Source organism: Octopus bimaculoides, chromosome 11 (assembly GCF_001194135.2).
Source record: "Octopus bimaculoides isolate UCB-OBI-ISO-001 chromosome 11, ASM119413v2, whole genome shotgun sequence".
Classification (NCBI taxonomy): Eukaryota; Metazoa; Mollusca; class Cephalopoda; order Octopoda; family Octopodidae; genus Octopus; species Octopus bimaculoides.
Genome location: NC_068991.1, coordinates 20,774,974 through 20,786,872, shown reverse-complemented (window position 1 = coordinate 20,786,872; position 11,899 = coordinate 20,774,974). Strand labels below are relative to the sequence as shown.

The 11,899-nt window shown below is 36.9% G+C and overlaps 1 protein-coding gene across 5 annotated transcripts in view; it reads left to right on the top strand.

The window, feature by feature from the left end:
- LOC106869305 (thyroid receptor-interacting protein 11) overlaps positions 1-11,899 on the top strand; it is a 214,951-nt gene that overhangs the window by 113,156 nt on the left and 89,896 nt on the right. For all 5 annotated transcript variants that reach the window (XM_052971565.1, XM_052971566.1, XM_052971568.1 and 2 more), the window contains 5 exons: positions 1,954-2,019; positions 4,884-5,019; positions 5,854-5,903; positions 7,364-7,457; positions 8,858-8,922. In XM_052971565.1, coding sequence (XP_052827525.1) covers positions 1,954-2,019; positions 4,884-5,019; positions 5,854-5,903; positions 7,364-7,457; positions 8,858-8,922 — 411 coding nt within the window. The remainder of the gene's footprint in view (positions 1-1,953; positions 2,020-4,883; positions 5,020-5,853; positions 5,904-7,363; positions 7,458-8,857; positions 8,923-11,899) is intronic.

The window sequence follows — 11,899 nt, the reverse complement described above, 5'->3', positions numbered from 1 at the left end:
TATATATATGAGGGGTGCTGAAAAGTTCCTGGCTTTGGGTAAAAGAAAATACAGGAGGATCAGTTGATTATGATTTTATCTAACTTATTTCCATCTCAGACTCACATACTTATTCCAGCAGTCCTTCAGCTTTTCTAAGCCTTGTAAAATAACTCTGGGCTTCCCAGGTGTTTCATGATACCCTTAAAGCCAGGAACTTTGCAGCACCCCTTCGTGTGTGTGTGTGTGGTAAAAATGGGAGAGATAATGGTGAGTGATCTTGGAACTGGTGATTCCTTGATTGGCCGTAGATGGCCATCCCCCAATTGAGACTTCTCATTTCATAGCTTTTGTATATTGCTATTTTTGTATGTTTAAATTTTTTTTTTTCATAATCTAGTGTAGGTAAACCCTCATAAATTTTGTAATTTGTCCTTACAATTTTCCATCATCAGTTGCCCTCGTAGCAAATGAAATGTATCTGACACTAGAGATAGGTGAGAGGAGCAAGACTGCTCCATTCATGAGACAAGTGTTTTCACAGATCATCAGCTTGAAGAAGCTGCAATCTTGGGTAAAAGAAAGAAAGAGAATGGGCATCTGGCACTTAGAGTGTTATCAGGTGCTCACAACCCTCCATTCAGGTAATGGGATTGGTGGATGTTCCACTCTAGCAATATCCAGAGGATTAGTGGCAGGCAAATGCTTTGACATTCTTGGAGAGACTTAGAGAATCAATGAAAACGAACTGGCAACTCTGTTCTGGAGGACTACCATGAATAATTTCCAGAAGTCTTTGGCTTGGCAATGCTACCAAGTGACACTACTAGTTCAAGATAAATTCTACAGGCTCAGATGAGCTGTATGATTCCATAGTCTTTCCATTTCCACTTTCAATTCGGAGTACTTGGTGATTTTTTTTCAACCTCTTTACTCACTACATTCATGTCATTTTCTATGGCTACATCAATGATCTGACAGTATTTGTCTCTCTTAGTCAATATGACAATATCCGGCCGACGGTATTCGATTACACAATCCATCTGAAAATCATGGTCCCAGAGTATCATTACTTTTCCATTCTCCTGCATAACTTTACTTGGTACATGCTCATACCAGTTCTCTGTTACTTCATTTTGGTATTTAAGGCATAAAAGCCAATGAAGATGCAAGCACATTTTATCGTAGCGGCACCTGTATTCTTTTTGTGCAAGGTTCTCACATCCACTTACCAAGTGGGTCTATTATTATTATTATTATTATTATTATTATTATTATTATTATTATTATTATTATTATTATTATTATTGAGTGAGAGAGCAGTGCATGCCATCAAAGTGACACTGGGGTAAAATATACGAAGCCCAATATACCCATCATGACTACCCGTCTGATAAAGGGTACACCAGGTACATGCATCATAATCATATATGCAGGATATGGTGATCCCATATAAAGATAAACAATGCATGACCTTGCATGTTGAGCCCAGTTAGAATTTTCTTCATGTCAAATAGCCCATTCTGCTCAAAAGGTCCCTGAATAAGGGTTGTTTAAGAATGTTGAATGAAACACCCATGTTTCCAGAGGTGAATTATTATTCAAAACCCCAAAGAATTCCACTCAACACATGGCTATGATGCTCTCCAACTACTTCTGCTCATGATCAGAAATGCACCTATTGTCAGCCACCAAGGGACATGCTCAACTGGTTAAGGTCAAACAACGGACAAGCAAATCTGTGGTATTGAGCAGAATATTTGCTGTAGCCCATCTTTTTATTCCAAGACAAAACTTGTATGTATGTATAACACTTCCAATCAGCTAAGATCAGAAGCCATGAAAGCCAGTGCCTGGTAATGCATATAATAATAATAATAATAATAATAATAATAATAATAATAATACCAACAACAACAACACAACTACTACTACTACTATCATTATTATTATTATCTTTTTGTTTTTTTATAGAGTTCAGAAAGAGGTGAATCATCACAAGTGTTGGCAGATATTGCAGAACTCCAAAATAAAAACAAAGTAAGTTTCCTTCTTCTTCTTTTTTTCTTCTCATAAATTTCTTATCTTCTTTGCATTCGTTTTCTATCAAAATTTTGGTTTTTTCAAATTTAATGTTTTGATTATAATTTCATTAGATATCTGATATATCATTAAGAAAAAGTTTTCAAAATCTAAATCCTGCTAAACTTGATTCTAATCTTAACTCTATCCAGTAGAAGGCTCATGTTGGCTTAAAGGTAGGTGTTAAATTTCTAGCCAGCCACAGTAACTTGGTTTAACATATCAGCTGATGCAAGCTCTTAGCAATGTTAAATGGAGATGATGATTGAAATAACAGATGTTATAACTGGCTGTGAAAGAAGCAAATAGACTATTTGACCTAGGGGTTTTATTGTTACATATCAGATTTGTTTGTCCCCATCAAGGCAGCTGTCAGCTGTGACTGGCAGCAAACTGGGAATATTCCCAGTTGTATGTGCCAAGAAGTTAATGAGTTTTAGGGACACTAAATATACTATAATATACTATAAAGCAGTGGTTCCCAAACTATGAATCGCGACCCACTTATAGGTCGCAAACGGAATCCTAGTGGGTCACAAAAAGTTATAAAATTACGCATTAACTTTGATTAACTACTGTCTATCAAGATAGTTCAAGACTGATGTTTTCAATACCAGACTGATTGTTTCATCAAGCAGTAGGCTTTTTTCACGAACTTAACAAATCAGAGGTGGTCATTTTCTCAAGTTATTTATTCGTACATAATCGTAAAAAGGAAAAGTCTGTTTTTACCTATTTATAGAGAACTTTAAACTAGGCACAGTACAACACTGATCGAGCCGATAACAGTTACTGCTTCGAGGTTTTGTATTAAAGTTAATACCTGCCTATAGGGTATGCAGACGTTGAAACAGTTATAGAACGTTTTGTTTCACATTTAATATAAATGAGGCCTTCTCACAGGCCTCAATGAAAATGTAATCTGAAATAAATTTGTTTCTTTCATTAATGTTTTTACCCAGTAGAGTTAAGTGGGTCACCATAAACTGGTGTCATAAATAGTGGGTCGCACCTCTAAAAAGTTTAGGAACCACTGCTGTAAAGTATATTAAATGCTTTGTGTGTCAATACTGTATTAATGGGTTGGACAGGAGCAAGAATATCTGAAATATGGTATATACATGCATTACCCATTCTTCATTTTTGATCTCATCGTTGTTTACATTAGGCGTACTCAGATATGAAATGTCATAACAAATCAATGCTAGCTATAATTTCTATAGAAAATCTGTTGAGACAACCTTAACAAGTGAACCAAGAAGTGGTAAGGCTACTGAGAAAGGAACAGAAAAGAAGAACACACTTGATACTTTTAGGTTCATGACATTTCACTGAAGTCATGATTTTGGCAAAGATGCTCACCAAGAGGCTGGTGCTTGGCAAATTTATCCATGGTAACCTCCCCCTCGTGTGATACACCATAGAATAAATCAAGAATAGAAATGACTTCAGTGTGGCACTGATTAAGATTGATCTCGCTAAAGCCTTCAACAAGGTTAATCATCATTATTGAGTGGTTGTCTTAATTGCAGCCTTACTTATTTGCTATCTTAATTTTGATCCTGCTTTCAAAACCTGGATTGTTATCATGTACAGAGACATCTACCCAGTGATATAACTAAAATGCTACCTGTTGGAACCATTTTAATTGCCACTGAATTGGCAGAGTTGTTAGCATGGTGGACAAAATACTTAGTTGCATTTTTGCAGCTACTCTTTTTTACTCTTTTACTTGTTTCAGTCATTTGACTGTGGCCATGCTGGAGCACCGCCTTTAGTCGAGCAAATCAACCCCAGGACTTATTCTTTGGAAGCCTAGTACTTATTCTATCGGTCTCTTTTGCCGAACCGCTAAGTTACAGGGACATAAACACACCAGCATCGGTTGTCAAGCGATGTTGGGGGAACAAACACACATATATATATATATCTATACATATATACGATAGGCTTCTTTCAGTTTCCGTCTACCAAATCCACTCACAAGGCTTTGGTCGGCCCGAGGCTATAGTAGAAGACACTTGCCTAAGGTGCCACGCAGTGGGAATGAACCTGGAACCATGTGGTTGGTAAGCAAGCTACTTACCACACAGCCACTCCTGCGCCTCTTTACATTCTGAGTTAAAATTCTGTCGAGGTTTACTTTACCTTTTGTCCTTTTTAGAGTCAGTATAAAAAAATAAGTCCCAATTGAGTCCCAGCATTGATGTAATCAACTAGCTCCCACCACACCCACAAAAGTTTCAGGTCATGTGCCTATACTAGAGAATTATTGTTATTATGACAGTGAGCTGACAGAATTGTTATAGCATGTTGGACAAAATGCTTGGCAGCATTTCTTCTGGCTCATTTTGGTCTGAGTTCAAATACTCCTAGGCTCAAATTTGCCTTTTATCCTTTGAGGGTTGATAAAACAAGTACCAGTTGCACACTGGGGTTGATCTAATTGACTAGCCCCCCCTCCCCCCAAATTTCAGGCCTTGTGCCTATAGTAGAAAGGATTATTATTATTATTATTATTATTATTATTATTATTATTAGGGCAATGAGCTTCCAGAATCGTTACCACACCAAGCAAAACGCTTAGTGACATTTCATTTGCCTGTGTTCGAATTCTGCCAGGTCAACTTTGCCTTTCATCTTTTGAGGGTCAATAAAATAAGTATCAGTTGATCACTCAGGTTGATGTAATTGATTTATTCCATCCTTTGAAATTATCGACCTTCTGCCAAAATTTGAAATCATTATTATCATTAAAAAATTTTCCTGCTTGGTAGAATTTATATCTAGAGAAATTGAATGCTTTTCAAAATTATTTCCAGGAGCTTGAGAAACAGTTCCATAGTGAGAAAGAACGGCATCATGATGAAGTGTCTGCCCTCCAAAATATGTACTACCAGAAGATCACCGACCTTAAAAAAACATATCAAGAAAAATTGGACAGTCAACAGACATCAGGTGCGCCATTCCTGTTTATCTGTCTTTTTTTATTTGGTAGAATTAGTGTGAATTTTTTTCCGTTGACAGAATGGGTTGAGCAATAGACAAAATGCTTTGTGATATTTTGTCATGTTGTTTTATGTTCAGAATTCTGTGTTCAAACTCCACTGTAATTAATTTTGTCTTGCATAATTCTGAGATTGATAAACTAATTATCATCATCATCATTTTAGCATAGGTAATAAATCAGCTGAATCATTAAAGCATTCTGTGGTATTTATCTTGATTTTTATCAGGTACTGAGTTCAAATCCTGCTGAAGTCACCTTTTCCTTTCATCCTTCCAGGGGTTGATAAATATAGTACCAATGTAAGGCATTATGATTGACAGAATAATTGGCAGACCATTGGACAAAATGCCTTGTGTCATTCCTCCTGGTCTATATATCCTGAGTCCCAATCCTGTTGTCACTAATTTGTGTAGCAGATGTAATCCATCGCTTGGTTTAATATGACCATCGGTTCTCTAGATACCTGTAACAAAGTCCAATTTATTTCAAGCAGCTGGGGCATCTTTGAGGCCTTAAAAGGGTCATAGACATCACCTTTCCTCTTTACTCTTTTATTTGTTTCAGTCATTTGACTGTGGCCATGCTGGGGCACCGCCTTTAGGCGAGCAAATCGACCCCAAATCATTTATGGGTCCATCTCTTCCATGGCTACTACCTCCATCATTCCAATTTACAAACACTTTTGTTAGCACAGTCATCCCTTACTTCCCAGGATATTACATGCCACCCATGTCATTAGCAATTAATTATTTGACATTTTTGGATAATTTTCTTTTAATCAGGTAATGAAACAAAAGAAACTGTGGAAAGTGCGGAGGAAAAAAGGTTAAAGGTAAGGACAATGGTTTTTATTTTGATGTTGGGGGTACTGAAGATTTACAGTAAAAGAGAATATGAATGATATTCAAAATTCTGTTAAAAAGTCCTCTCTTTCTCTTTCATCATCATCATCGTTTAACGTCCGCTTTCCATGCTAGCATGGGTTGGACGATTTGACTGAGGACTGGTTAACCAGATGGCTACACCAGGCTCCAATCTGATCTGGCAGAGTTTCTACAGCTGGATGCCCTTCCTAATGCTAACCACTCCGAGAGTGTAGTGGGTGCTTTTACGTGCCACCGGCATGAAGGCCAGTCAGGCGGTACTGGCAAAGGGCCACGCTCGAAATGGTGTGTTTTACGTGCCACCTGCACACGACGTCCAGTCACTGTGGATATAACATAGTGTATACACTACACACGCACACATACAGGTATATATGTGTGTGTGTGTGTGGTCACATGTTCATGACTCAGTAGTTAGAGCATTGGGCTTACAATTGTGGGATTGTGAGTTCGATTCCGAGACCTGGCTGCCTGTTGTGTTCTTGAGCAAGACACTTTATTTCATGTTGCTTTGGTTCACTCAGCTGTAGAAATGAGATGCGACGTCACTAGTATCTACAACTATACCCAGATGTGTGTGTGTGTGTGTGTGTGTGTGTGTGTGTGTATATATATATATATATATATATATACACACACACACACATATATGTCTTGTGGATTACTTGCTCCTAAGTTAATATGCAAGTGACTGAGCATTCTACAGACATATGCGTCCTTAGCATAATTCCCTTAGTGTGATTCAGCTTCTGACTTCATCTTTAGAATGACTGGTACTCTACACCTGAAGATATTCTAAACAGGTTTTGACTACTAATATATCTATATCTGTCTGTCTTTCTGCATAAACACACACACACACACACACACACGCACACACACTGTCTGTATTTATGTCTGTGTATGTGTGTAAGCTTCCATAGTATAGAATCGCCTCAGTTATTTTGCTTTCAGTTTCATTTTTTACTTTTTGAATATAATTTCATCTAAATTTAATTTAAAATGATAAAATATTTCCCCTTGAAAATTAGTCTTTATTCGATCATATTGTATAACCACCAAGAAATTTGATAATTTGGTATCATGTTTCCTGATATTACCCATGGTGGCAAAAGTATACCTACAAAGTTATCTGTCCCGTGACAGGTAACACTCTACTTTGTATGATTCACATTTAGGAAGCTTATGTGTTAAATAGAGCATGTATTATTCTGTATATTTTGCTGTTAATCAGACACTGCGATATAGAAACTTACTAGTATGCCTCACAGCCATTAAAGCTAGTTCGAACGTTTTATTCAATGGAGTTGATGTCTGGTACTTCCTATATTAATTTTATCCCTTTTGCTATGCCTTACAAGTTTTCCTTTAACTTTAACTTTTTTATTTTATTTATACTTGTTTCCAGAAACAATTAGAACATTCCGAAGATGAAATCAACAGACTGAACAGCTATATAAGTTCCATAGAAGATAAACTTAATCTCCAAGAAACAGCAACTAGTGAGTTTTTATGACCATCCTTTTGTTTATCCTAACCTCCTCGTCCTTCACTGCCTCCTCTTTTTCAGATAGATTCTTTACAGGGATATATATATACCAGAGACTACATTATATAAAATGTAATCCCCTATATTTAAAAGGTGTGGAGGTGTGTGGCCTAGTGGTTAGGGTGTCAGCATGATCGTAAGATTGTGGTTTCATTTCCTGGACCAGGTGACGCGTTGTGTTCTTGAGCAAAACACTTCATTTCATGTTGCTCCAGTCCGCTCAGCTGGCAAAAATGAGTAACGCTGTGATGGACTGGCATCCCATCCAGCTGGGTAACACGTACACCATTGAAACCGGGAAATGGGGCCCATGAGCCTGGCTAGGCTTTAAAAAAGGGTGCATTTGATATTTTATATTTAAAAGTATGATTTTTTAAGACGGTAGATTGTGATCTGAGGGAGATGTAGCTGTTATTTCATGTAGGATGAATTGCTGTATAAAAGGCTCTTTTATTGTCTGTGCTCATCAGTGTTGTAATTCTTGAGACAGTGTATATGTATATCTCAGATTACATTAGCCAGTGTGCTTTCCTTTAGTATGATTTGTGAAAAATTTGACTGTTATTCCTACCAGGATTGAAAACCACTTAGAAGCTCCCTTGTTCACTATTTTGTAGACTGGCTCCTATACCACCTACATCTCATCATTGGTAATTTTCTATCTTTGAACTTGTTTCTCTATTTTCTTAAATTCAGCATTGTCACCATCATTGTGGCTGCTGCAACTGTCAGTCACCAACACCAAGTTGGTGAATGAAGGGCAAATGTTGAGTGGATAATAAGCAGGAGAGATCAGGAAAAGTAGGTGACAACTGTAGAGACTGGCTTGAGCTGATGAATGGATGTAGTGAATGGTGGATGAGGAGTGGTGTGGAGAAGTGCAACTGCAATAGAAGTGTCAGTTTCTTCTCACACTAGGGAGATATGTTTATCTTTTTTTGTCCTATGAAAATGTTTCGCGAGGTCACTGAAGACAGGGAAGCGGAGCACCTTTAAGTGGTTGCATAGCCCACTAGAAAGAGCTGTCGAAATATTTCCCAATCTAACTTCTGTCTTAGTAATGAAGGTATCAAGGATACAGTCTTAAACAAAGATGGAATGGTCATGACTTAAATACCTTTGATCATAGGGTCAGCTCAGTCAGGGTTGACTTGAGATGAACCACTACAACAACAACAGCAATATAAAAGAAATTTAAAATTTGTAAACACACCAGATCTGGTATATATTAACATATATATAACGTGTAAAATCAAAATGAATAAAGGTATCATTAAAAAATTACAAGAACACACACACACACAAACACACACACACACAAACATTTTTAAAGATATTTTTTGTTTGTTTCAGAAAATGATGTAGGTGTTCAAGAGAAGGGAGAAATAGTTGCAAATATCGAGAGCGACAAAGATAAAGTAAGTGTAAACTTTATATGATTTTTAATACACATAACTACAAGCTTACGTACATACATTCATGGCATCATCTTCTCTTTAGGCAGAATCACAACTGCACTGAGCGAACAAAATGCTTAGCAGCATTTATTCTGGTTCTTTGTTTTGTGTTCAAATGCTGCCAAATCCATCTTTGCTTTTCATCTTTTGAGGTTGATAAAACACATACCACCTCAGTATTAGGGTCAATGCAATTGTTTCCTTCTCGCCTCAAAATTGCTGGCTTTGTGTCAAAATTAGAAAGAGTTATTTCTTGATAATACTGTTGTTGTGGAACATCTAAGAATATCTTGTATTACTGGTGACACAAAACTCAGACATACAAATACACACACACACACACACACACACACACACACACACACACACTCTCTCTCTCTCTCTCTTTCTCTCTCTCCCTCTCCCTTTTTCTCTCTCCCCTCTCTCTCTTCTCTAAAACTGGGCCTATCAAAAGCATTAGCACAAAAGAAAGAAAACCAGAACTTGTTTCTTTATTGCTTATGGTTTATGGAATATCCAAATAAAGATTTTGATACATCTTGGATGACATAGGAGTATTTATGGTTAACAAAGGCTGTAGCAGAATGTACTGACAACATTTACAGATCCCAGTATTGCTATATTCTCAAACAGGCTCATATCCACACCTTGCAGGTAACCTGCTAATGTCTTTACTGAGCTGGTTGGGTATTGCTCCAGCTGAACTGATGATTGATAGATATATACTTTCACTGCCATCATATATAGATATTTTCCTTTGCTGCCATTTATGTTGTTTAGAGATAATAATTGATTTACTGTCTTCTGTGTGACTCCGCACAAAATGTAAACTTTGGCTTTCATATTTACAGGGTTGATAACAGGAAGTACTAGTTTAGTACTGGGGTCAATAGTAGTAACTAACTCCCTCCCTCCTTCAAAATTTCTTGGCTGTATTCCCCTTTTGGGGCCAGTAAAATATGTAGCAGTCAAGTATTCGGGTTGATGTAATTGACTCCCCACCTCTCATAAACTGTTGACTGTATGCCAAAATTTGAAACCATTATTATTATTATTATTATTACTATTATTATTATTAAGGCGGCAAGTTGGCAGAACCGTTAAAGTGCTGGACGCAATGCTTAGTGGCATTTCATCTTTCTTTACGTTTTGAGTTCAAATTCCGCCAAGGTCAACTTTACCTTTCATTTTTTCGGAGTCAATAAATTAAGTACCAGTGAAACGCTAGGGTCAATTACATTGACTAGTTCCCTCCCCCAAAGTTTCAGGCCTTGTGCCTTTAGTAGAAAAGACCATTATTATTATTAAGGTAGTGAGCTGGCAGAATCATTATTGCACCTGACGAAATGTTCACCTGTTGCTATGCTCTGAATTCAAATTCTGCCGAGGTTGACTTAACCTTTCCATCCTTTCGAGGATGCTACCAAAATTGCTACCCTTGTGGCAAGCTGGCAGAATCATTAGCATACCAGGTGAAATACTTAGCGGTATTTTATCTGTCGCTACATTTTGAGCTCAAATTCCACTGAGGTTGAGTTTGCCTTTCTTCCTTTCGGGGTTGATAAACTAAGTATCACCTGAGTTCCAGGGTCAGTGTAATCAACTAGTTCCTTCCCCCAAAATTTTCAGGCCTTGTGCTTGTAGTCGAAAGGATTATTATTATTATTATTATCATTATTCCGCTGAGGTCGACTTTGCCTTTTAACCTTTTGTGGTTGATAAATTAAGTACCAGTTGTGTACTGAGGTTGATGTTATTGACTAGTCCCCTCCCCCAAAATTCCAGGCCTTGTGCCTTTAGCAGAAAGAATTATTATTATCATTATTATTATTATTATTATTATTATTATTATTATCATTATTATTATTATTATTATTATTATTATTATTATTATTATTATTATTATTATTATTATTTGATGAAAGCTCTCAGCTTAATTTGCTGGTTATGATGGAAAGTGTCAGCTGCCCACAGCCTGCAGACTAAGGCTGTACTTGTTTACAGATTATGCTTCAAGAACCATGTGGAGAACTCTTGCAGTTACTAGCAATGCTAATTTTTTAAAGTGTTCTTTCTTTACATTTGGACCAGTCTTTTTGAGCCATGTTGGTAGTTGAGTGCTAATACTTCCAAGTGAACCAATCATATCCACTCTCTTCATTGCTCATAACCTGTATATTTCCCACTTCAGTTTGTCATAGTTGTTCACTTTTTCTTCTTTCTCTTTGATCCTGTTGTAATTATTATTATTATTATTATTACTATTTTTTTTTTTTTGTGGTACCTTTGTTCTGTCCCTTCTGAATGTTAGTAACATAGTTTAAATGTAGCATTGATACATATACCCGCTCACACAGACTGTGCATGCAACCAAACATAATTGGGTCAGATGTGGTTCAAGTAACATATATCCCCTTCATTCCAGTTGTTCGGTCATGCATGACATTCATTTGTTCATTGTCTTCAATGAACAACTCTGAAGCATTCAGTCACCAGACAAACTTGACAGTTCTCAGCTGGATCATATCTTCTATCTTTTACTTGTCTCAGCCATTAGGCTGCAGTCATGCTAGGACAGAGTGCACTCATACTGGGGCCTCAGTATTTTCGTTTTTTCTTAAACCTCATACTCGGTACTTATTTTATCAATCTCTTGCCAAACTAATGAATTACAAGGACATAAACACAACAATACTGATTGTCAAGCTGTAGTCGGGAAGGACGGGAAATAAATAGACACAAAGACACACACACACACACACATATAGATATTTATTAATCAATGAAATTCCGACTTAGTCTGATTTGCACATTTTATTATTTACAGTTTTTTTACAATTTTACAATATTGAAATAAACTAGTACTTTCGTGTATTATGCAATTGTCAGGTTTATGTAGTGGCTCTCGTGGTCCACAGTTGACAACTGATATATATAT